Here is a 24,445-nt window from a genome sequence, read left to right on the forward strand (position 1 = left end):
CGTGGGCACCGTCAGGGCTCCCATCACGCACCCGGCCACGGACACCGTCCCCACCCCGTGATCCCCGTGTCCCGCGCTCCCCATCTCGGGGTCACCCTCCCACGGTACGCCCCGACCCCGCCGCTCCCCCGTGGGTCCCCACGCGGGGCCGGGCGCGGCGGGTGCAGGGAGCGGCTACGGCCGGCGGAGGGGGCTGCGGCCGCGGCGGAGCGGAGCGGGCGGGCGGCGGGGCCGGGGGAGGGAGGAGCCAGCGCCGTTCGTCCGCCGCCGCCGCCGCCGCCGCTGCGCCCCGCTCCGCTCCGCGCCCCGCACCGCCGCTCCGAGCCCCGCTCCGCGCCCCGCACCTTCGCTCCGCGCCCGCCGCCGTCTCCCCCAGGTACGGCCCGAGCGGCCCCGCCGGCCCCCCCGGCCCCGCCGCCCCCCGGTTGTTTACCGCCGCCCCCCCGGGCCCCCCCGGCTGAGCACGGGCGCAGTTCGGTGGGTGTAATGGGGGGGGGGGTTGGAGGGTGATCGGAGCGGGAGGCTCGGGACCCGCGGAGGGCTCGGGGGCCGCGAACCGCGAGGAAAAAACACGGGGAAAGATTTTTTTCTTGGAAAATCCGGGCGTTTGGCGTGGGGCGGGGGGGCCGCGTTCCCCCGTGGGGGCGGGGGGGGGCACCGCGCCCCCCACCCCCGCCGCTGCTGCATGCGGGGCTCGGCGCTGCCCCCCGCCCGCCACGCCACGCCACGGGGGCAGCCCCCCCCCAGCCGTGGCCCCCCGGCCCCGCGGCCCCCCCGTGGCCGTGGCGTGGCGGCGTGGCGGGGTCCGGGCCGCGGCGTGGCTCTGCGGTGATGGGCGCGGGGCCGCGCCGTGGGCAGGTCGCGGGGCCGGGCCGTGGGCAGGCCGTGGCCCTGTGGCGGCGGGGGGGGGAGAACCGTGGACGGCCGGGCCGTGACGGCGCCGTGGGGTGTCCGTGGGGGCTTTAGGGGCCCCTGTGGCCGCTCCCCCGCACCCACCCCGCAGGACGGCAGGAATGCTGCGATTTTTTTATTTTTTAAATTTTAAAATATTTTTTAAATTTTTTTTTTTGCGCCGAGAGGAGAGCGCGGGGGGGGCGGGGGGGGGGCGGTTCGGCCGCTCCCGGTTAGGGCGGGGGCAGCGGGGGGGCGTCCCCGGTGCGGCGGGGCGGGGGGGGGGCCTCGAGCCCCGCACCACGGGCTTCGCCCTGAGCGGGGCGCGGGGCGTGGCGGGGGCTCCCCTCTCCACGGCGCCCCACGGTCCCGCGGGATGTACCCCACCCCAACCCCGGGGGGGGGCGGATCCTGTCCCCGGTCCAGTGTTGCCGCCGGGGCTAGGGATGCAGTCCTAGCCGGACTCCGGCGCGTCCCCACCGTGCCATGCGGGGAAACTGAGGCAGGGGCGGGCGGGCGCCACGGCCAAGGTCACCCCGGGACCGCGACCTTCAGCCGTGACCCCCCCGCCGGGGGCTGCCACCGGCACCGACACCGGGAGCAGCACCGGGAGGCCGGGCTGCGCCTCACCCCGCCTGACCTCCGATGGCACCGGGGACCCCCGCGGCTCCGCTGGAGCGCGAGGGGGGCTGGGGCCGCCGTGGGGCGCGGGCAAACCCCGGTGGAACCGGTTTGGGGGGGCTCCCCTGCCCGGGGGTCTTGGTGCAGGGTGGGGGCGCGGCGCGTTCCCCCCTTCCCACGGCAGTGCCGTGCGGCTGCGTGTGCCCCCCGCAATGGTGCGGGCCCCGCGCCCCGCGGGCCGGCGGAGCGGGATCCTCGCGTTGGGGTTCCCCCCGGCACCCCTCATCCTCCCGCGGCCGTGACCTTCGCGGGGCCGCGGCGTGGTCGCCCCGCGGACGGGTTCCCGGAGCGGGGAGCGCGGGCCGTACACGCCCGGTGTCCCGCACCCTGCGGAGCAGGGACGGGGGGGGGCTGCGGGCGCACCCCCGGACCCCTCCTGGCGGGCGGCGGCTGCAGGAAGCGGGACCCCCCGGCTCCGTTCCTCGCCCCGCGAGCGCATTCTCGGAGCAGCGGAGACTGAAGCAGCGGCGGGGCCGCCCTTGGGGTCCCGTCCCGCGGACCCCCGGCCCCGCCGGACCCCGCGCAGCCGCCGGTGCGTGGGGGCGGGGCCGGACGCCTGGGTCCCCCTCCGGACTGGGGGGAGAGAGGAGGAGGAGGAGGAGAAGGGGGGGATGCGGTGTAGGCGAAGGCGGGCGCGGGCTGCGCTCCCAGAGCCCCGCTCAGGCTGGATGCGGGTGGGGGGTGCAGCGGGGTCGGCCCCCCCGGGGCGGTGCCGTTCGGGATGTCCCCCGCGCTGCAGACCCTCGGGCAGGGTCGGGTGACTGCAGGAACGCTGCGAGGACTGTCCCTCGCGTCCCTTTCTCAGGGGGAACGGGCTCCCCCGGGCGATCTCGGTGCTTTGTCCCGGTGTCCCTTCCTGTGTGCCAGTGCCCGGTTCCCGTGTCCCGGTGCCTGTCCCTATGTCCCCTCGTTGGTGCCCAAGCTGGGCACCTCGTGGCAGCCGCCTCCCCCCTTCAAGCAGGGCCCCCGGAGGAGGGGACCCAGGAGCCCCCCCTCGTTCCCGTGCACGTGAACCGGAGCCCCCGATTTAGAAACGTCCCATGCCGTGCCAAGGGCTGAGAATAGCTCCCGGCGTCCCGGCACACCTCCTGGGGCCAGGGGCACCCCGCGGGGCTTGGGGCCCACAGCCACCCCAAAGAGCTGAGACTGGACACAGCACACACCAGGTGCTCGGGGGTCCCTGTTGGGTGACCTTTGCGGCCTGGGGAAGCAGTGACATGGGGATGAGCCACATCCTGTGCGCTAGCACAGGGGACACGGTGCTGGGGATATGGGAGTGTGGCTCTTTCTCTGCTGGGCAGCTCCGGTGGGATGGGAAACTGAGGTGGGGTTGGGAAACGGAGGAGGCACAGCTGAATGCTCAGACACTGCAGGAAGGAGCGGCCGGTGTGGCCTTGGTTGGAGGTAATGTTATTGGGAGTCCTGTGGGGTTCCTGGGGGCTGCAGGGCTGGGGTCGAGTCATGGTGCAGGTCCCCAGTGTGGTGATGCAGGACCCGTTGGAGGCTCGAGGACACCACATGGGTGCCCAGTCAGTGTCGGGGCAGGTCACCAGCCCTGCAGCCGCCAGCCGTCGTACAAGTGGTGGCTTCTCTGAGCCACAAGCCACAGGGAGGACACAAACCTGGGCTCAGCCATCCTGTGCCACAGCACAGCCCAGACCCCACATGTGTGGGGAGGGGGCACCATGCAGGGCTCCCATGGCACTGGGTGGGCTGCCCTGATGTCAGGCCCGTGGCATCCCCCTTGCTCGGGCTGCCCAGCTGCTGCGCATGCCTGGGATTCCTGCAGCCTCCCGGCACAGCACAGCACAGCACAGCATGGCACAGCACGCTGTCCCCACTGCCACATGTGCCCACGGTAGTGGGCACCGCGTGGCGCTGGGCATGGTGTGCTGGGTGTGTGATGGGCGCACAGCACCAGACGCAGACACGCGTGTGGCACTTGGCACAGCCTCACACACGGGCATCGGCGCGTGCCGGGTGCTGCCAGCCGTGGTACGGCAGGTGCCCTGTGCCTGGCCACACTCCCACGGCATGGTCCTGCCAGCCGGTACAGCCAGGGTTCTTCGGGCAGGGGCAGATCTCTACCACCCTGGTGCCCACCACAATGCTGCCCCAGTGCCCACTGTGACACTGCCCCAGTGCCCACCGTGATGCCGCAGTGCCCATGATGACACTACCCCGGTGCCCGCATGGCCAGGCATCGCTGGCCGGTGGCCGCGGGTCTGCCCTGCCCCCAGCCCGCAACTAATCACACTAATTGGCACCGTGGCTAAAGCGCTTAGGCCCTCACCTCCCTGACCCGGCTGGCAGCTGGGCTGGGGGGGGGGGGGGGGGATGCTGGGACCCCCGGAGCCCATCTGTGCTGGGGGGCAGGGACACGGCAGTGGCCCTGTGGGGCGGCCCCGGTATCCGGCACCCACGTCCGGCTGCACGGAGGCGGTCAGTGCCTGTGTGGAGGGGCGTCCCATTGTCTGGGGTCCCCGTTCCGGGGGTCCCCGGGGGTGGCGTCTGTGGGGAGCGGGGTGCTGGGTGCTCCCGCTGGGGCGAGGTGGCTCTCGCCGCCGGCCCAGCCCCGGACTTTGCCCCCGGGTTGTTTTCAGCCGCCTGCAACCACCCGACTCAGCAGAAACGCTCCCCTGGGCGTGGGGCTGGGCTGGGGGGGCGCCGGGAGGGCTCCTGCCGGCTGCCACCCCGCTCCCACCCCGCTCCCACCCAGCACCTGGTGCTGCAGGTGGGACGCGCAGGTTTGGGTGCCGGCGGCGCAGGGTGGGCTGAGACCTGACTGCGCTCATCACACGTGTCCCGCTGGAGGAGGAGGAGGAAGAGGAGGAGGAGGAGGAGAAGAGCCGCCTCCCGTGTCTGTCTGTCTGGGCCGCCCTAGCGCGCCCGGGATTCCTCGAGTGACGGTTCCTGGAGCGGCACCGCAGGCTCCGCCGGGTGATCCCAGGGGTGCTGGTGATGCTGGGGGTGTCAGGGGGTTGCTGGGGTCTCGCTGGGGTGGCGAACCCCGACCTAACGCCGCTGCCCCCCGGCTTTAGCCCTGAGCCTCTCGTTTGGGGCTGCACCCACCAGGCCACCTCAGTGGCAAAACTGAGGCGGGGTGGCCGAGCCCACCCACCGCACACCGGCTTTGGGGACACCCCATATCCCACCCCACAGTGGTTTCACCGCGACGTCGATGCACCCCGAGCCCCACACATGCACCGAGCGTGTCGGGGCTCTGCCGGCGCGCGGGGTCCCGGGGGAGGGGGGCGGGGGGCGGCGGGGGGGCCGGTGCCCGGCGGGGGCCGCGCAGCTCTGGATCCTTGCCAGTGCCTATACTTGGAAGTTCTCCGCGCGCCGTTCCCATATGGAACAAACATTTGCTGCAGCCCCCGGCTCTATAGGTACCGCCGGCCCCAAACCCGGCCTGAGGCTGCGGCAGGGGTGCCCAGCCCCCCATGAGCCCCCCGAGGCGGGGAGTGCACTCCCGGCTGGTGGGATGCGCTGCGGTGCCTCAGTTTCCCTCAAGACGCTGGTGCAGGCGACGCCCCCTCCTCAGGGGGTCTGTTGGACCCCTCGTGCGAACCCCCCATGTGTGGCTCTGTGCACCCATGGGTGCAGCATCCCTCGCCCCCCATCCCCTCGCTTGTCGGGGTGTACTCGGCTGGGGGGGGGGGGCAGCAGGGGGGGGGGGGCCGGCCGGGGCGCCCCGTAGCGTGGGGGTGTCGGGAGGGCCCCCAGCCCCGTCCGCCGCGTTTTAAATCCGCCGGAGGAATTTCTGTGGCGGCCAAGACAAACGTGACCTACTTTCTGCTGTCCCCGCGCGGAGCGGAGGAGCCCGGGGCTGGGCACCGCGCCCGCCGCGGCCCCCCCGGCGCGGGCCGAGGGCCCCCCGCGCCCCTCACACCCCTCCGCGCCGGGAGGGTCACCGGAGGGTCACGGGGGGGACTCGTGAGCGGGGCCCCCCCATCCCACCGGGGTGCTGGATGGGTGCTGGGTGTCCATGGGGATGTGGAACGGGGTGGGCACGAAGAGCCGGGGGGATGCTGCCGCCGTCGTGCCTCAGTGTCCCCGTCACAGGGGACGCTGCCCCCCGGTGCTGCCCGTGCCCTGACCCCCCCCCCCCCCAACGTGTCTTTGTCACAGCAGAGCTCGCAGAGGAGGGATCGCCCGGACCCCCGGCGCCCCCCACCCTGTAAGTCGCCACCTACCCATAAGTCACCCCTCACCCCATAATTCGCCCCCCTCCCCGTAAGTCACACTCACCCCCAGATTTGGGGGTGTCCAAATGTGCCATGACCACGTCAGGGCTCAGCCTGGCCCCCCGACTGCAGCATCCGAGGGGCTTCCCTGGGTGCTGAGGGGCTGCCCTCTGCACCCCCTCCCCAATGAGCTCCCCCTACCCCTTGGGGGGCCCCCAGCCCTGCCCCAAAGAGGGGGGGGGAAATTCCTGTGTGTGCTTGTGCTTTGCTGCACACTCACGGCCCTGAGCACGTTCTCACACATCCTTGCACCCCTGGCTGTGCTTTTGCACACCCGCCCACACCTGTGCACACTCACACAGCCCTGCACACCTGTGCACACACCTGTCCCTGCTCTTGCACAGCCCTGCACACTCTTACACGCCTTCCATGCTGCCACAGCCTCGCACACCTGTGCACGCTCTCACACACCTGGACGTGCTCTTGCACACCCGTGCACACACTCTCACGTGCCCTGTACACCTGTGCACCCTCTCCCCCAGCGTGGCACACCTGTACACACACCTGTGCACGTTCTTGTACACCTCTGTATGTTTTTCCACAACCCTGCACACTCTTTCACTCCCTTAATGCTCTCACAGCCTCGCACACTTGTGCATTTCACCCCCTGTGCAAACTCTCACCCCCCTGTGCACACTCTCACACCCCTGTGCCCTCTGGCCCAGCCCCGGTGCTGTTGCACACACCCTGCACGTTGCTCCCTCCTCGTGTTCTCCCCATGTCCCTCGTGCCCTTGCCCAGCCCGGGCGCCCTTGCACGCTCCACACGTTCTTGCATGCTCACACCCAGCCCTCCCCGGTGACCACAGCTCCTGGGGGTCCCCTCTGGCTTCACACCCCTCCCTGGGTGTCCCCTCTGTGTCCCCCACGGCTGGTCTGGGCTGACCCCCCTGTCCCGCAGGGTCCAGCCCGGGATGCTGCGCGGTGCTGAGCACTGAGGGGCACCATGGGGTGCGCGGCGTAGCCCCCCGCCGTGGCCCCCCAGCCGTGGCCCCCCCGCCGTGGCCCCCGCGTGGCGCCGGAGCCCCCTCGGTCGGTGCTGAGCGCTCCTTGATGGAATTGCGGTGAATGGAACAGAAGCCCAGCACCCTGGACCCGCTGTCGGAGCCAGAGGACACCCGGTGAGCACCCACCCCAGCACGGGGACATGCGGGGGACGCGTGTGGCACCACGCCTGGCGTGTCCCAGCACATCCCTGTGTGGCCCATACCTGGCTGTGCCCTCTGTGTCCGAATGCCGTGTGTGTCCCCAAGTGTCCCCATGTCCCAGTGCCCACTGTGTCCTTTGTGTCCCCGTGCCTGATGTGTCCCTGTGCCTACTGTGTCCCTTGTGTCTCTTGCGTCCTCGTGCCCAGTGCGTCCCCATGCATCCCTGCGTGGTCATGTATGTGTCCGTGCCCTGGGTACCCCCTGTGTCCTGTGTGTCCCCGTGTGGTTGTGTATGTGTCCGTGCCCCGTGTGTCCCTGTGTCCTGGGTGTCCTTTTTGTCCCTGTCCACCCCATGTGTCCCCACTCATGTTCCGAACCTGGGTGTCCCCATGTCCTGTACATCCCCGTACCCCAGGTGTCCCCCAGCCCCGCTGTACCCCACATGTCCCCAAGTGTCCCTATGTCACGTTCTGGGTATCCCCACACGTGCCCATGTCCTGCGTGTCCCCCTGCCCCCCCACATGGCACCGGCTAGGTCCATCCCCTGGTGTCCCTGTGTCCCCACGCCCACATGCCCCCACTCGTGCCCCGCCATGGTGTCCCCCCCACTCGTGCCTCTCCCAGCCGCCCCCTCCCCTCACCCCCCACCCCCCCCGGGGCTATTTCGGGCCCCCGGTGGGGGGTGGCGGCCCGGGGTCCCCTTGGGCTGGAGCGGCCCCGGGGGATGCGGGGTCCCCGGGGCTCCCCCCCCGCAGGTGCCGATCCCCGCGGCCCCGGGCCCCCCCCGCGGGGACGGGCGCGCGCGGACCCCCGCCGCCCGCCATTGGCTGAGCCCCGATGACGTCACTTCCCCGCTCAGCCAAAAGGACATTTTGTCTTTGACTGTGAATGAGCCCCTCCCCCACCCGCCCCTCCCCCACCCTTCCCCCGCCCCTCCCCCACCCCCCCACCCTTTTCCTTCCCCTCCCCCACCCGCCACCCTTTCCCTTCCCCTCCCTCCCCCCCTCCGCCCGGTCCCAGCCCCCCCCAGGGCGGTGCCGTGTCCCGGAGGGGGGGGTCCCGATAGGGGTGTTCTGGGTGGGGGGGGTCCCCAGGGCCCTCTCCTACCCCCCCCATCCCGCACCCCAGGGCTGGACCCCACCTGTGACATCGCTGCACTGGGACCCCCGGGTGGGGACTGCCCATTTCCCAGCAGAGAAGGGGGTTCGAGGGGGGTTTTTGGGGGGCTGTTGGAAGTTTGGGGGGGTGCAGCGGGAATCGGTGGGCACCCTCTCAGCCTGTCACCCCCCTCCCGTAGGTGGCTGGATGGGAAGCGCAAAAGAAAGAGCAGCCAATGTTTGGTGAAGAGCAGCATGTCAGGTACGGGGACCCGCGGCACCCCCCGAACCCCCCCGGGCACCCCATGGCCCTGCTGGGCACCCCCGGGTCCCCCGAGTACCTCACGTGCTCGCCGGGTTCTGCAGGCACTCCATGTGAGCACTGCAGGGGCCCCGAGTCCTTACCAGGGACCCCTGGATACCCTTCGTGTTCCTTGTGGACATCTTGGGGTCCCCAAGTCTCTTCAGGCAAGCCAGGGTGCCATGGACACCCCATGTCCCTGCCAGGCACCCTGGGGGCCCCAAGTCCTTGCCAGGGTCCCCTGGCCACCCCGTGTATCACCTGGGTCCCCCAAAGTCAATGGACATCCCTTGTCCCCCATGGTCACCCCAGGATTCCTGTGTCCATGCAGGTACCCCAGGGTCCCACAGACACCCATGTCTCGACCGGGTCCCCTGGAGTCCCACGGACACCCCTTATCCCCTGTGAGCACCCCAGGAACTCCAGGGTCATTGCCAGGGTCCCACGGACACCCCATGTCCCTGGCAGACACCCCGAGGTCCCCATGTCCCCCAGGCACCCCAGAGTCCCATGGATACCCCACTCCCATGTCCCCCCTGCACCCCACATCCCTGCAGGGTCTGCCGGGGTCCCAGTCCCCCACATCCCCCTCGGCGCCCCGTGGGTTGGGGCGGTGCCATTGGGGCGGCAGCGCCCTGGGGTGGGCGATAAGGGGGGCCCTGCGGGCACTGCCCCCCGCCCTGCCCCATTCCCCGGCGGGGAGCGGCCGGCGCCGGCGGGACCCGACGGGGGGGCCAGGGGGGAACCCGGGCGTCCGGCTCCCGCCCATCCCCTGCACCCGCCCCGCTCCCGGAGGGAGGGAGCACCCAGGGACCCCCGCATCCGGCACCTGCAGAGCGCCAGAGTGGGCTCGAGGGGTGCCCACGCCTGGGTTTGTGGGATCCCGGGTGGGTGCGGCGGTCCTGGGGTGCTGGGGACACTCCCCTGAGTTACGGGTGCTCCTTGCAGGGGGGACCCAGGCATCCAGTCCCTTTCCCATCCCTCCCACCCTTCGGGGATCCCCACTTCCAGCCCCCCCCAAAACACAAAGGTGGGCTCCCGGGAGGGACACGAGGGGCCCAGGGTGCTGGGGCCGCCCCATGCATCATGGGCGATCCGTGCCTCAGTTTCCCTGAGCGGTCGGTGGTGGGGAGGCTGGGGGGACTCTGGCGGGGGGCTGGTTCCCAGCCTGCCAGGCGGGGGGACCACGGACAATGACAGGGACAGTGGGTCTTTGTGTGCCAGGGGGACAGGGACCCCCCCTGCTGCCGGTCCCTGGCCAGATAATGGGATAATGGGGGCTTTATTGGTGCGGGGGGCTCAGGCACCCCCCACACACCCCCAGCGTTAACCCTTCCCGTGCCGGGGCAGGGGTAGTGGTGGGGCAGACAGTGGGTGCAGACAGAGGGGAAACTGAGGCACAGGGAGGGGAGGGCTTACTGGGGGTCCCTGGCATGGGGTGTGTGGGGTGTCCCTGATGCTGCATGTGTCAAGGGTCCCTGATGTGAGGCGTGCAAGGGGGTCCCTGACTCAGGGTTCCTGGGGGATCCCTGATGTGGGGTGTGTGGGAAGGTCCCTGCTACAGGGTGTTCCAGGGGTCCTTGACTTGGGGTGCCCTGAGGGTCCCTGTCATGGGAATCCCTGTCATGGAGCACCCCATGAGTCCCCGCTGCGGGGGTCCCTGCTCTGGGGTGCCCTGGGGGTCCCTGACCTGGGGGTCCCCGCAGGGTACATCCCTAGTTACCTGGACAAAGATGAACAGTGCGTGGTGTGCGGGGACAAGGCCACCGGCTACCACTACCGCTGCATCACCTGCGAGGGCTGCAAGGTGAGTTGGGGCAGGGGGCTTGGGGGGCTCAGGGGGGCTCAGCAGCGCTCACTGGGTCACCCCCCCACGCCCTCCCCAGGGATTTTTCCGTCGGACCATCCAGAAGAACCTGCACCCCACCTACTCCTGCAAATACGATGGGTGCTGTGTCATCGACAAGATCACCCGCAACCAGTGCCAGCTCTGCCGCTTCAAGAAGTGCATCTCCGTGGGCATGGCCATGGACCGTGAGTTGGGGGGCCTGGGGGGGCTCGGCTGGGGGGCAGGTTGGGGTCCCGACACCCTGGGGCACATTGGGGTACCCGGAGCAGCTGCAGGACCGGGCTGGTATGTGATGCAGCAGTGGGGTAGAATGCATGAATGGGGGGTCCTAGCTGACTGGGGCCATCCCAGATGATCGTGGGGGGCTTTTGGGAGGTGGGTTGGGGTCCTGGTGCTATGGGGCAATTTGGGGTGCCCAGAGCAGCCACAGGAGGAGGCTGGGGGGGGTCACCATGGGGTGCTATGCTGCAGCTGTGGGATGCATGGATGGGGGGTCCTGGCTGATGTGGGGGGATTCTGGCTGATGCTGGGGGTCCGGCAGTGGTGCTGGATGACTCGAAGCGGGTAGCCAAGCGGAAGCTGATCGAGGAGAACCGGGAGCGGCGGCGGAAGGAGGAGATGATCAAGTCCCTGCAGCATCGCCCCAACCCCAGCGCCGAGGAGTGGGAGCTGATCCACGTTGTGACAGAAGCCCACCGCAGCACCAATGCCCAGGGCAGCCACTGGAAGCAGAAGCGGAAATTCCTGGTGAGGGGATGCAGCGGAGGGACTCTGTCACCATCTCGGTCCCCCACCCTGGCCCCCAGCCCCAGCCAGGATCTGCTGAGCACTCGCACACTCAGCACACACATGGTGGCAGTGCCAGGGTTTGGGATGTCACCGGTGTCCTTGGGCAGTCGAGGGGGGTTGGGACATTGCCCAGTGTCCTTGAGCTGGTCACCCCTAAAGGGTTCAGGGGTGAGCAGTGACCGAAGGGGACAGCTGTGCCCGCGGGTGGCCCCGGCCCTGCCATTGGCCCTGTCACTGGCCCTGTCACGCAGCTCCCTCTCCTGGCTGCTGCACTGGCCCTGCCACGAGTGTTCCCCGGTGACATGGAGGCCCCAGAGGGGGGGCAGGGTCACATCACACCCCCCGGGGTGTCTCAGGGAGGGGGGACAGGGTCACACCGCACCCCCTGCCACTGTCCACCGTGGGGGTCCCAGAGTGGGACACGGTCACACTGCACCCCCAAACCCCACTGTCCACTACGGGGGACACAGTCACACCACACCCCCCCAATGACCCATCTGCTGTGGGGGTCCCAGGGGTGACACGGCCACACCACACTCCCCAACACCACCATGTTCCCCGCAGCCTGAGGACATCGGCCAGTCCCCCATGGCCTCCATGCCCGACGGGGACAAAGTCGACCTGGAGGCGTTCAGCGAGTTTACAAAAATCATCACCCCGGCCATCACCCGCGTGGTCGACTTTGCCAAAAAACTGCCCATGTTTTCAGAGGTAACAGCGGGCCAGGGAGTTTGGGGGGCTCTGGGATGGTCTGCCCAGGATCTGAGTCACACCAACCCCCCCCAAAACTGCCCCTGTTCCCCCCCAGCTGCCTTGCGAGGACCAGATCATCCTGCTGAAGGGGTGCTGCATGGAGATCATGTCGCTGCGGGCGGCCGTGCGCTACGACCCCGAGAGCGAGACGCTGACGCTGAGCGGGGAGATGGCGGTGAAGCGCGAGCAGCTCAAGAACGGCGGCCTCGGCGTCGTCTCCGATGCCATCTTCGACCTGGGCAAGTCCCTCTCTGCCTTCAACCTGGATGACACCGAGGTGGCCCTGCTCCAGGCTGTGCTGCTCATGTCCTCAGGTGTGTGTGCACACCAGTAGTGGGGGAATGGGGTGGGTACCCCATGCCAGAGGAATCAGGGTTGGGTGTTGGGTGGGCACCCCAATGCCCAGAGTTCTCACTGTCCTGGGGAGGTGTTGGGTGGGCGCCCTGATGCCAGAGATCCCCAGCAGCTTCAGGGGGAATTGGGAGGGCACCCCATGCCCAGAGGCTGTGCACGGGGATTGGTGTGTTGGCACCCCCTTGCCCACAACCCCCAGCACGTGGAGGTGCGCTGGGTGTGCACCCTAATGCCCAGAGTCCTGACTGTCTTGGGGGTGTGTTGGGTGGGCACCCTGATGCCAGAGCCCCGCAACATCTTCAGGGTGTGTTGGCTGGGAAACCGTGCCCCCCCTGGATTTTGGGGGGGTTTGGAGTGGGCACCCCAATTCCCAGAGCTTCAGGCAGCTGTGCCAGGCTGGGAGGGGTCCCAGGAGCATGAGGTGGGCACCCCAATCCCTGGTACCCAGGAGCACAGGTCCCCTTGGTGCCTTGGAGACCCCTGCCAGGCTGACGTGGGTCTGTGGGGTGGGCACCCCAACACCCAGGGGGTGCGTGGGACACTCAGCCCTGTGGGAGGGAGAATCCCTGCAGGTGTCGGATTGGGAGAGGGACTCTTCCATGGGCAGAGAGTGCCAGGACAACAAGGAGAGGTTTAAACTGAAAAGGGGAGATTGTGATGGGGTATTGGGAAGAAATTCCTCCCTGTGAGGGTGCTGAGGCCCTGGCACAGGCTGCCCAGAGAAGCTGTGGCTGCTCCATCCCTGGAAGTGTCCAAGGCCAGGTTGGACAGGGCTTGGAGCAGCCTGGGATAGTGGAAGGTGTCCCTGCCATGGCAGGGGGGTGGAACTGAGTGACCTTTAAGGTCCCTTCCCACCCAAACCATTCCATGATTCCACGATCCCCTGATGATTCCCTGATTCCCGCAGACCGGACGGGGCTGATCTGCGTGGAGAAGATCGAGAAGTGCCAGGAGACGTATCTGCTGGCCTTTGAGCACTACATCAACTACCGCAAACACAACATTCCCCACTTCTGGCCCAAGCTGCTGATGAAGGTGACGGATCTGCGGATGATCGGCGCCTGCCACGCCAGCCGCTTCCTGCACATGAAGGTGGAGTGTCCCACCGAGCTCTTCCCCCCCCTCTTCCTCGAGGTCTTCGAGGACCAGGAGGTGTAGGGCTGACACCCCCCACCCCGTGCCCCCCCAACCCCGCTCTGGCCCCCCCCAAATCTTTCTCGTCCCCCTGTAAGGACAAGGGGATGCTGTGCCCAGGGTGGGGGTCCTGCTGTGCCCCCCAACAGCCACCCCCCCCGCCCCAGGACTTGACGAATTTTGTTTGTTTGCACAGGGAAGGGCCCCGACGGTCGAGCGTTCCCTTTATTGTCCTTCTCTTCGTAGATTATTATTTTTTAAGCATTTATTTCCCTCCCTGAGAGGCTAAAATATTAAACTAACTGCACTTTGGAAGGAGGAGGAGGAGGAGGAGGAAGAGCAGGGAGGAGAGGAGGGGGCTCTGGGCTGCACAGGGAGAGGCTGCCCCGGCCGGGGGGGCTGTGGCCATATGCACTTTTGGCCGGGCAGCAATTTGGGGGGGTGGGGTGGGGGCCAGGACCCCCCCTCCATAGCAGAGCAGGGGCTGGGACCCCCATCCCCCATAGTGGGGTGAGGCCAGGACCCCCCCATAGCAAGGTGGGGGCCAGGACCCCCCCTACAGCAGGGTGGGGGCACGGGGGGCACAGCGGTGGCAAGGGAGACCCCAGCCCATCGGGGTGCAGGGCTGGTGGATCCCCCCAGCCCGCTGGGTCTGCCCCGGCTGGGGTGACCTCCCTGTGTTCCCCCCCTTATCCCCAAATTCGGGGCCAGATTTGGGGTTTTGGGGGTTCTCTTGTCTTTTTTTGAGCTGAGAGGAGACGATTTTGTGCCAAGCGCCGCGGATGGTGGGCGCTGCAGGACGCTGGGGGGGCCACTTCCCCCCCCAAACCCCCCCCCCCAACTTTTCCGTTGTCCTTTTATTTTTTTTGCTGTTTTTCCCCTCGTCCTCGTGGGTTTTGTCGTGTCCGTCAGGAGTTGCAAAGGCCCCGGAGGCGCTGGCGGGGTGGCAGCGGGTGCCCCCCCGGGACCCCCCACTGCACTACTGCCCCGGCCCCCCGGCAGCAGCACTTTGGGGGGGCTGCACCCCCCAACCGCCCCCCAATGCTGCCAGGGGGGCCGGGCTGAGGCGGGAGCCGGCAAGGGGGTCCCACAGGGGGCTTGGGGGGAGGGGGTACAGCTGTGAGGGGGCACCCGGGAATGGTTTTATCACCTTTTTAAACCCCCCCCCCCCCAAATTTAGGTTTGTGAATTTTTTCTTACCTCAGGCGGAGGCCGAGGGGGGGGTGCGGGCCGGGGGGGGGGCCGGCGAGGCAGGCCGGGCCCACCTAAGCTAATATATATATATATATATATATAAATATATATAAAATATATAATTTTTGTAATTAAAAAAAAAATCTTTTTACGGGTCGTTTAAAAGCAGAAAATCCCAACACCAGACACGTCCCCCCCCCACAGGCACAGGGGGCCGGGCTGGGCTCCCCCCACACCCCAGACCCCCCCCCCCCAAACATGGGGGTCGTGTCGGGGGGCCCCGCCAGACCCCCTGCAGCTGGGTTGGGGGGCACAGCGGGGCCGTGGCACCCTGGGGTGCCCTGGGTGGGGGTGCCTGCCCCCAGCCCCAAGTACCAGCGCCGGATTTGACCTTGGTGCAAAATGTCTTAAACCCCCACCCGTGTGCCCGGCTCGGGGGCTCCCGGCAGCACCGGCTGCGGGCGCTGCAGCAGGAGCCCAACACTAACGCCCGCACTGGGGGGGCGCAGGGTTCGGGGGTTCGCCCCCCGCCCCTGGCAGCACCGGCCCCAACACGTGCCTTCGGGCCACGGGCGGGGCTGCGGCACCCGGCTGATGCCCCCCAAGCCCAGTGGTGCCGTGGCCGTGCCATGGTGGTGCCCACGGCCGTGCCGGTGCTGTGGCCACGCGTGCTGCTGTCGTGCCAGCGCCGTGGCTGTGCCATGCCGTGCCCGTGGCAAGGCGCGTCGGTGCAATGCCGGTGCCGTGGCCGTGCCACGGCAATTCCTGTTGGTGCAATGCCGGCGCGGTGCCGTGGCCGTGCCCCGTGCCGGTGCCGTGCCGGTGCCGTGCCGGTGCCGGTGCCGTGCCAGGTCGTGGCGGTGCCGGTGGTGCCACGGCCCCGCGCTGCCCGCGTGTCCCCGCGCACACGCCGTGTGTCGCCGCGCGCTCCCGTCGCGACACGGCAGCGCCGTCGCGGGACGTGTCTTAATCAGCCCCCGTGACCCCCCCCCCTCGCCACGAGCGGCCACACGGGGCCCTGGGGCAGCTTGTCCCGGGGTGGGGGGGCTCAGCCCGGCCCCCCCCACCCGCTGCCCCCTGCACGCCCCCCACCCTGCACTCCCCCAGCGCCCCCTCTCCCTCCTCCCCCCCGGGCCGTCCCCGCGTCTCCGTCTCGCGTCGCCATCGCACGTCCAGCATCCAGCGTCGGTTCCGGGGGGCCACATCGGTGCCCCCCACCCCTGCGCCACCTCCCCCGGGCCACCCCCGCCCCGCGTCCCCCCGTCCCCGTGCCCCCCGCCCCCCCGCCCCCCCCAAGCACATACCTCATGGCTCCCGGAGCTGCCCCTGCCCGCGGGCGTCGAGCCCGGCCGGCACCTGGCCCAGCACAGCCCCGGCACGGCCCGGCTCGGCTCGGCGCGCCCCACGCGGGGTCCCCCACTATGCAGGGTGCCGGGGGGGCCGCGGCCGGCGTCGCTGAATGTAGGGGCGCGGGCCGGGGGGGCTGCGGAGCCCCCGTGACAATCACAGTCTGTGACGTGCGATTTTAAACCCTTTTGTGTTTTGGTCAGGATTTTAAAGAAAGATATTTTTATGGTAATTGTTGCTGGTCTATTTTACTATATATTTATGTAATAAATATATGATGAAAAAAAAAAACAACCAACCAAACCACCCCCCCACCCCCCCAGACCCACCCCCCAGCGCGGCTGGATCCGGCCTCTGCATCCCACCCCCGGCCACCAGAACGGGGGGGTCAGGGCGAGGGGACCCCCCGGCGCTGCCAGCGGAGCCGTGGGGGCGGCGCCCAATTTGGGGTGGGGGGTCCCAGCATCCTGGCGCCCACCTTGGGGTGAATCCCTGCGAGTCCAGTGGGCGCCACGGGGTCAGTGCTGCCCCGGGAGGGGGGAGTCTGTGTGTCTCCCCGCTGTGGTGTATGTACAGGGGTGCGCGGGGGGGGCCCGGGGGGCACTACTGGGCGTCGATGCGGAAGGAGAGCAGCTTCTCGGAGTGGAGGTTGTTGAGGGTGCGCAGGTCCGGCAGCTTCAGCAGCAGTTTGGTGAAGCGCGAGGTCTCAGCCGGGCGCGTCTTCAGCACAAGGGCGCGCAGGGCCCGCAGCAGCGTCTCCTGCAGCTGCTCCACTGATGCTGTGTCCTCCATGCCCGAGCGGTCTGTGGGGGACAGGGGGGTCAATGGCAGGGGAGGACACACCCCGGTTCTACCCCCAAAATCCCCTGATCCCACCTCAGCATCTGATCCCACTCTAATCCCCTCACCGAACCTCCTGGTGTGCCCCGGTATCACCTCAGTGCCACCCCAATGCCACCCCTGAATACCCCATGAACCCCCTGATGCCAGTCCCAAACCCCTTAATCTCCCACCAAAACCCCCCGAATCCTGTGCCCACCTGCCGAGACAAGGACGACGGCAGTGAAGAGCCCCAGCTCCTCGTCACTGAGCTCAAGGGCGCTGAGCTTCTCGCTGAAGTCGAACATGGCCCCGAGCAGGTCTCCCATGCCCATGGCCCACAGCTCCTCCAGTCCGTACCGCGTGCGGCTCATGAACGTCACCGTCTGCTCCTTCACGTCGAACAGCGACGCGAAGCGAACCATCAGCACCTGTGGGCGGGGGGCAGGATATGGGACGGGGCACCAGGCTGTGCCACGGGCACTGCGCTTCATGCCAGGCACATCCATCTCCATGCCACGGCTCCCAAAGGTGGGGCACTGCTGTGCCATGGGGCACCAGACAATGCCAGGGGCACTGTGTTTCATGCCACGGCTCCCAAAGGTGGGGCACTACAATATCATGGGACACCAGGCAGTGCCGTGAGGCTCTGTGCCAGTCCGTGGTTCCCAAATGTGGGGTACCATGCCATGCTAGGGGCATCGTGCTCCATGCCACAGCTCCTAAAAGTGTGGCACTGCAGTGCCATGGGGCGCTATATAACTCTAGGAGCACTGTGCTGCATCCTCAACTCCTGTTTGTGGAGCACTGCAGTGCTGCAGGGCTCCATGCCAGTCCACAGGGCACCGTGCCATGACAGGGACACTGTGTTCTGTGCCACAGATCCCAAATATGGGGCATTGCAGTGATGTGAGGCACCAGGCGATGCCATGGGCACCGTGGAGCACCATGCAGTACCATGCTCCATGGTCCCTGGCTCCCAAACGTGGGGTAGTACAATGCCATGGGATTCCTGCCACATTCTGGGCCCCTGTTCCCATTTTTTGGGGCTCCATGCCAGTCCATGGAGTACCATGCAATGCCGTGGGGCACCAGGCAATGCCACGGGGCATCCTGCCAGTCTGTGGGGCACCATGCAATGCCATGGGGCACCATGCCCTCGCCATTCCAGGACGTACCTCAAAGGTGCCAGCCTTGAGCAGGGTGACCTGGTCATGCTGTGAGAGCGCCTGGAAGCCGGGAATGTGCTTGGCGAACTCGACAACCTCGCGGACGGCGGGGGTGAAGCTGAGGGAGAAATCCTCCCAGATCTCCTGCACGGAGCGCCCGCTGCGGCCGGGCACGTGGCTGTTCATGGGGCACGCCTGCGGGTGACCAGGGGTCAGCGGGCACCGGGGGCTCCCCCGGGCTCTGCGGGGCTCCCCCGGCCCTGCCGCCACGGGAAGGGGGGGCACCCACGAGGGGATTAGTGCGATTAGCGGCTAAAAATACCCCGGGGGAGCGGGAGCCCCCGGGCGCTCACCGGCAGGACGTCCTTGGGGCCGCGGGGCCAGGGGCACCCCCGCGGGGCCGGGGGCTCGGGGTAGGCGGCGGGGCAGAGCCGGGGCTCGGGGGGGCCGGGGGCCCAGGCGGGGGGCGCGTCCCAGCGCAGGAGACCGCTGTCGCAGGCGGGGGGGGGTCCCAGCTTGTCGTGCGCGTAGATGAAGATCTCCTTATGGGCCTTGGCCACCTGCGCGATGACGTCCTCGGTGGCCCCCCCGGGGCTGGGCGAGCGAGGGGGCGTCAGCTGCTGGGGGAACTGGGAGAAGCAGGCCGGGGGGGCGAGCGGCGGGGGGCCGGGGGGCGGTGCGCGGCCCCCACCCGCGGCGGGACCCTCGCCGGGCCCCGGCATCGGCGGTGGGGCGTTGGCCATGCCGCCCATGGCGCTCTGCATCTCCGCCAGCATCCGCTGCTTCTCCCGCTTGGGGATGCGCCCGAAGCGCACGGCTGAGGGGGGACACCAGCGTTAGGGCGGACATGGGTGGCAGCAGGCACGGTGATCCCCCCCAGACCTGCACCATGAGGGGCCAGGGGCTGACGGGAGCAGGGCTGTGTCCCTGCCCCTGGCTTGGAGGGGATGCGCAGCCCTGAGCACGGGAGGAACCCATCCCAGGAGGGGACATGCAGCCTTAAAAATGGGGAGAACAAGTCCTGGAGAGGACATAGAGCCCTGAATATGGGAGGACTGATCCCGGGAGGGGATGTAGAGACCTGAGCATGGGGGCGGGGAGACACACATCCAAAGAAGGGACATATAGCCTCGATGCTGGGGGGACCCTGTGTGGGTGGGGATGCACAGCCCTGGCCATGGGGGACCCATCCCGGGAGAGGACATGCAGCTCTGGGCACGGGGGGAACTAGTCCTGGAAGGGACACACAGCCCCACACATGGGGGGGATCCCAGGAAGTGGGGACACATCCATGGGACAGGCACAGCAGCCAGCACAGGCAGGGGTACCCAGCTCCAGATGGGACGTACAGCCCTGGATACATCTCGGGAAGGAACGAGCAGCCTGGGCATGGGGAATCCCACCCCCAGAGGGAATCCCCAGCTTGGGATGTCATGAGGGTCCCTCCGAGCTCACCGTCACGGGACATGCCGACCAGCAGGCACTTCTTGAAGCGGCACTGCTGGCAGCGGTTGCGGTTGATGCGGACGATAGAGCAGTTCTCGTTCTTGAGGCACTTCTTGTACTGGATGTTCTGCTGGATGCTGCGGCGGAAGAAGCCCTGCGGGGCGAGGCGGGGGGAATCACTTGGGGTCCCCACAGTGTGACAGGAGCTCCGTCCGCCATCCCCGGCCCCATCCCGATACCTTGCAGCCCTCGCAGGCGTGGACGCCGTAGTGGAAGCCGGAGGCGACGTCCCCACAGACCTTGCAGAGCAGCACCATCCCGTTGAGCTCTGGGGGGGGACGGGGTCAGCGGGGTCCAGGGGTGTGTGCCGCGGGGTGGGAGGACCACCCGCCACCCCCCCACGAGCCCCACTCACTCGTGACGGTGCTGCCGGTTTTGCTTGGCGAGCTGCGGCGCCGCTCGTCCGCGGGGACCGGCTGCACCCCGGGGAAATTCACCGAGGAGCCGTATGAGGAAGAGGAGGTGGAGGAGGAGGATGAGGAGGAGGAGGAAGGGGAGCCGTCCTCATGGGGGGCCAGCGAGGCTCCGCCATAGGCGCGGGAATCCTGGAGGGAGCCGGTGGGCGACGGTGGGAAGTACGTGGGGAAGGGCTGCGAGCCCGACTGGGAGCTGCCGTTGGAGCTGTCGCTGCACAGGGACACGGGGCTGGTGCGAGTGGGAGAGGCGCCGCTGGAGCCCACGTAGCTGATCACCCCACCTGCAGAGAGAACGGACCACTCATGCACCGAGCTGTGCCGGGCTCAGCCTCCCCTGACTCATGGAGGTGGGAACCCCGGGAGGTGGGTGGGATCCCCAGGGAAGCACCCCAAATCCATTGGCAATCTGGATCCACGGACATCCCGCGGAGCCACACATGCACTGAGCTGCGCCAGGCTCAGCCTCTCCCAGCTGAGGAGGGGGAAACCCCTCGGTGGGAGACTGCAGCCCCGGTGGAGTGGGATCCACAGGGAAGCATCCCGGATTCATCCCGGATCCATGGGCATCCCCGTGGGCCACTCATGCACCGAGCTACACCAGGCTCAGCCTCCCCCAGCGTGGGGGGGTGGGGAAGCCCCCCAGAGGGGAATCGCAGCCCCACGCGGGGTGGGGTCTCCAGGGAAGCACCCCGGATGCATCCCGGATCCATGGATATCCCGCTGTGCCGCACGTGAGCCGCCCACCCTGAGTCAGGCACCGCACCCACCGGCCGCCACGGGCGACGGCCCCACGTGGGACGGGGACAGCCGGGTTTATCCGGGTGCGTGCCGGCTGGGGACACGGGCAGGGCACCCTGGAATTGCCTGCAGGAGGAATGTGGGCTGGGAACCCTCCGGAGAGGTGAAATCAGGAGGTCACTGGAGTTACTCCTGCCGTTCCTGGCTCCGTGCCTGCAGCACAGCCGGGCTCCCGCCCCACAGCTCCCGGGGCAGCCCCACGGCGCAGCCCCCGACGGCGCAGCCCCCCACAGCACTGGGGTGCTCCCAGTGCAGCCCCCCATGGCACCGGGATGCTCCCAGCGCAGCCCCCCCAAATGGGGGGATACATCCCCACTGCAGGACTGAGGAGCTGCGTGAGGACCCCCGAGAGTGGGGAGCAGCGGGGGGGGGGGGGGGACACACGCGTGGCCCCTGGCCGAAGCCGCAGTCGTTGTCACCCCACTCACGGGGCAGGGACAGCAGCACCGGGACACGGCTTCGGGCTGGGACACGTGGATGGTGATGTCGGGGACACACGGGATCACCAGGGCCATGTGTCTCCCGCCTCACACGGTGCCGCTGGCACAGATGCCACGCGCCAGAGCCAGCTTGTCACCATCCCCCTCTCACTAAACCACTTCCAAAGGGGGTCACTGAATTGGGGACAGTGGGTCCCATCTCCAGGGCAGCTGATCCTGGGGACCCTCGCTGTTGAGAAACCAAAATAATGGGGGGGGGAATCCCCGCACCCCAAAGCCTCGGGACAACCATTCTGGGGTCTGGGGTGCGGGGATGCCCCCAAGGGCTTGCCCAAGAGCGAGGGAACCTTTCTTGACCCCAAAACAGAGGGAACCCCCCCCAAACAGTCTCCCCGCAGCCCCCCCCCCCCAAGCTCAGGCGGCCTCACGCCGCCGCCCCACGTGCTCCAGCCGCACGTGGCCCCCCTCGACCCCGCCCCTTCACGCTTTACCACGCCCCCTCCCCGCTGATTGGCCAGAGGCTCCGCCCCGCCCCTTCTCGTTGCCCCGGAGACAGGGCTCCCCCCCCGAATGAACGGCGGCGTCCCCAGTTCCGCGCGTGACGTCATCGATGATGTCATGTGCCGGCCAATGGGAGGGGGCGGGGCGGGGCTGCGGGGAAAACAAACTCCGCACGTGGCAGCGGTGGGGAGGGGGACACGTGCGGGGGGGGGGACATGGGGGAGGGGGGGCACCGCCTCCGGTCCCCCCCCCCGGTCCCTCCCGGTGCGCGGGGAGCCCCGACACGCGCGGCACCGCCTCGGCCGTCCACGGGTTGCCCGGTCCCCGTGGCCCCGGTGCCGCTCATAGGACACCCCGGACCCGCCGCGTTCTCCTCCGATCACCCTGACCGGCCCCGCCGACAGGGACACACCAATCCCTGTGCGCTGCCCTGCGGTGCCGGTTCCTGGGACACCCCGGTACCCGCTGCGCCGGACCCACTTCACTTCCCTCCGGTGCCCCTGCCCATCAGACAACAATCCCGGTTCTCACTCTTCCTACCCCTGCGTCCAGCACTCTACAGCCTTCGGGAATCCTCGGTCCCGGTCTCCGGGACACCCGGGTCCCGCCGCTCTCCCCGTCGGTCCCGCTGCCCGGGACACCCCGGAACACCGATCCCTCTTCTCAACCTTCCTACCCCCGCGTCCAGCACACCCCGGCGTTCGGGACACCCCGGTCCCGGTCTCCCATCCCTTCTGTCCCGACCACCGGAGCACCCCGGTGCTGGTGTTCACGTCGCCCCGGTGTGCAAGACGCCCGGTACCGGCGCGCAGCCCTCCCTACCCTCCTCCCGGGGACACCCCGGCCCCGCTGTCCGAGCCTTACCCCGCTCTGCAGGACCCCCCGGTCCCGGTGGGACGGAGCCCCGTTCCGGGACGCGGTCCCGGTGCGCATCCTGCCTGGTCGGGCGTGCGGGACCCCTCGGTCCCAGTGTCCGGACCCCTCCAACTCGCGGTCTCAGCGCACAGCCCCTCGCCGCGGTCCCGGGGCGCTGCCCCCCGATCCGCTCCGGTGCTGGGGACCGCTGCCGGTGCCGGTGCCCTCACGGTGGTCCCGGGGGCGGGGGGGGGGCTCCGGCGGGGCACTGACCTGTGCTGCCGGCCTCGGGGGCCGCCATCCTGTCCCGGCCCCGTGAGCCTCCCGGAGCAGAGCCGCGCCGAGCCGTGCCGCGCCGCCGCCCGGTGCGGGCTGTTGTGCGCCCGCCGCCCGCCCCGCCGCCCCCCGCACCGGCCGCGGCTGCGCACTGGGCCGCACGCGGCGCCGCCGCCTCCCCCATGTGATTCCCGGGGACAGCCTCGTGCCCCAGTGACACACTTTCCGCCGGCGGCCCCGGCCCCGCGCCGCCGCCGGGGAGCCCGAGTTCGGCGGGGACCCCCGCACCGGAGCTGCCTGACGGACCGCGGGGACCGGCACCCGCACCGGTCGCTGCACCGGGAACACGGGGTACCCCGTCACCCAGCACAGCATCGTCCCCGCACTGGGAACCCCCGGGCGCAGCACTGTCCCCTGCACTGCGGACACTTGGGTGCAGCACTTGACACATCTGTCACCTGGCACGACACTATCCCCCGCACTGGGGACCCCCGCTCACGGCACTGGCAGCCCTGTCACCTTGCACAGCGCTGTCACCTGCACTGGGAACACCTGACCGTGGCACTGGCTGTCCCCTGCAGCGGGGATATCCATGCACAGCACTCTCACTCTGCGTGGCACCTTCCCGTGGGGACACCTGGGCGCCGATGTCACCCTGCACAACACTGGGGACACCCAGGTATCCCTGTCACCCCTCAAAGCACTGTCCATTGTCCTAGGGACACCCAGGTACCCCTGTAACCCCGCGTGGCACTGTCCCCTGCACTGGGGATACCCAGCTACCCCTGCCACCCCGCATGGCACTGTCTCCTGTGCCCACCTGTGCGGCTCCAGCAGCGCAGCCCCTCCACACCAGGGACGCCTGCTGGACCCCTGCCCGCTGCCCCCTCCCCATGTTCCCCTGCCCAGCCCCTGCTGTCCCCACGCTGCCCACGGCGGGTGCCCGCTGTGGCACGTGCCTGGCATCCACGTCCCAGCCTGGCCCCACTCCCGGCTGCCGCGGGGGCTGCGGCAACGCCGTGCCAGGGCAGTGTTGGTGGCAGATCTGGGTCGCGGCGCCGACAGAGGCCAGCCCAGCCCGGTGGCACCGGGGGCTCCGTGGGTGCTGATGCTCCCGCCGTGGGGAGGGTTTTGGGGGTGCCAGCACCCTCCCGGGTGCCACGTGTCGGGCACTGCCCTGGCCCCCAGCCAGGAGGAGAAGGAGCAGAGCACGGATGTGCCAGCGCCGGGAAATCCTCGGACTTAATCCCATAGGAGGGGAGGCCTCCGGTGCCCCGCTGTGCGGAGCGTCCGGGGAGGGACACCGGAGCTCTGCACCCCAAAGGCCCCCTGGCACCCCGTGGGTGACGAGGCCACCCCTCAGTTGGGGGTGTCCGGGGGCTCCTGGGGGTGGTCCCGGATTTTGGGGCTCCCCAAGGTACTGGGGCCGTGGGAACACCCCGACACCCCACAGGACGTTCCCTTGCCCTGAGTCACGGGGCGGTTGCGCCGTGCCGTGGCACCTCCGGCCGGGAGAACCGCGGCAGCTCCCGGAAGGATGTGTGGGGCCAGGCTGGCACGGGACCGGGGGGACCCGGGAGGGACGCCGGTCCTGGGGCGAAAGGATCCACCTGCCCCATGCCCGCTCCCAGCAGGGCCGTGCCCGGACCGTGCAGGTGCCCCTGGCCCCACGCAGCTCCTCGTTCCCCTCCTGGCACGTTCCCGGTGATTATCCGTGACTCAGCCGCACGTCTGGATTAGGAAAACATCCCCGCGCACGGCGCTGCGGCACACAGCGCCTGTGATGCTCGCCTGGAACCCTCATCCCCCAGGAATCCCCGGGATGGGAGTGGGGCTGGGAGGACCGGGACAAACCTCATGGGGTCTCTCTTTGGGGTCCCG

General features: G+C 69.1%; 2 protein-coding genes across 5 annotated transcripts; one reads left to right on the forward strand and one right to left on the reverse strand.

Moving 5' to 3' along the window:
• Positions 1 to 257: 257 nt before the first annotated feature.
• THRA (thyroid hormone receptor alpha) lies at positions 258 to 14,507 on the forward strand. 4 transcript variants are annotated; one of them, XM_068996468.1, is made up of 10 exons: positions 258 to 376; positions 5,704 to 5,752; positions 6,720 to 6,939; positions 8,264 to 8,325; positions 10,071 to 10,171; positions 10,251 to 10,398; positions 10,755 to 10,960; positions 11,567 to 11,713; positions 11,811 to 12,069; positions 13,017 to 14,507. In XM_068996468.1, exons 3-10 carry the CDS (start codon positions 6,887 to 6,889, stop codon positions 13,265 to 13,267), a joined length of 1,227 nt encoding a protein of 408 aa, XP_068852569.1. In that variant the 5' UTR covers positions 258 to 376; positions 5,704 to 5,752; positions 6,720 to 6,886; the 3' UTR covers positions 13,268 to 14,507. The 4 variants fall into 4 exon arrangements, with proteins under 4 accessions (XP_068852569.1, XP_068852568.1, XP_068852571.1 ...); XM_068996467.1 differs by having other exon boundaries at positions 5,707 to 5,752; XM_068996470.1 differs by lacking the exon at positions 258 to 376 and adding an exon at positions 4,293 to 4,524 and having other exon boundaries at positions 5,707 to 5,752.
• Positions 14,508 to 16,130: 1,623 nt separating this feature from the next.
• NR1D1 (nuclear receptor subfamily 1 group D member 1) lies at positions 16,131 to 22,641 on the reverse strand. The gene is made up of 8 exons (XM_068996466.1): positions 22,562 to 22,641; positions 19,634 to 19,975; positions 19,458 to 19,546; positions 19,228 to 19,372; positions 18,126 to 18,589; positions 17,782 to 17,967; positions 16,824 to 17,034; positions 16,131 to 16,587 (listed from the first exon to the last, which is right to left on the reverse strand). The coding sequence occupies exons 1-8, from the start codon at positions 22,587 to 22,589 to the stop codon at positions 16,388 to 16,390; spliced, it is 1,665 nt and encodes a 554-aa protein (XP_068852567.1). The 5' UTR covers positions 22,590 to 22,641; the 3' UTR covers positions 16,131 to 16,387.
• Between the last annotated feature and the right edge of the window lie 1,804 nt (positions 22,642 to 24,445).

This window comes from Aphelocoma coerulescens, chromosome 27 (genome assembly GCF_041296385.1).
Source record: "Aphelocoma coerulescens isolate FSJ_1873_10779 chromosome 27, UR_Acoe_1.0, whole genome shotgun sequence".
Taxonomy (NCBI): domain Eukaryota; kingdom Metazoa; phylum Chordata; class Aves; order Passeriformes; family Corvidae; genus Aphelocoma; species Aphelocoma coerulescens.

Coding starts and splice junctions, on each gene's coding strand:
- THRA (XM_068996468.1), top strand. CDS start 6,887: ATGGAACAGAAGCCCAGCACCCTGGACCCGCTGTCGGAGCCAGAGGAC. Junction 8,326..10,070: donor GGTGAAGAGCAGCATGTCAG/GTACGGGGACCC, acceptor GGGTCCCCGCAG/GGTACATCCCTAGTTACCTG. Junction 11,714..11,810: donor AACTGCCCATGTTTTCAGAG/GTAACAGCGGGC, acceptor GTTCCCCCCCAG/CTGCCTTGCGAGGACCAGAT.
- NR1D1 (XM_068996466.1), bottom strand. CDS start 22,589: ATGGCGGCCCCCGAGGCCGGCAGCACAG. Junction 19,976..22,561: donor CCCCGAGGCCGGCAGCACAG/GTCAGTGCCCCG, acceptor TTCTCTCTGCAG/GTGGGGTGATCAGCTACGTG. Junction 18,590..19,227: donor GGTCGGCATGTCCCGTGACG/GTGAGCTCGGAG, acceptor GTCCCCCCTCAG/CCGTGCGCTTCGGGCGCATC.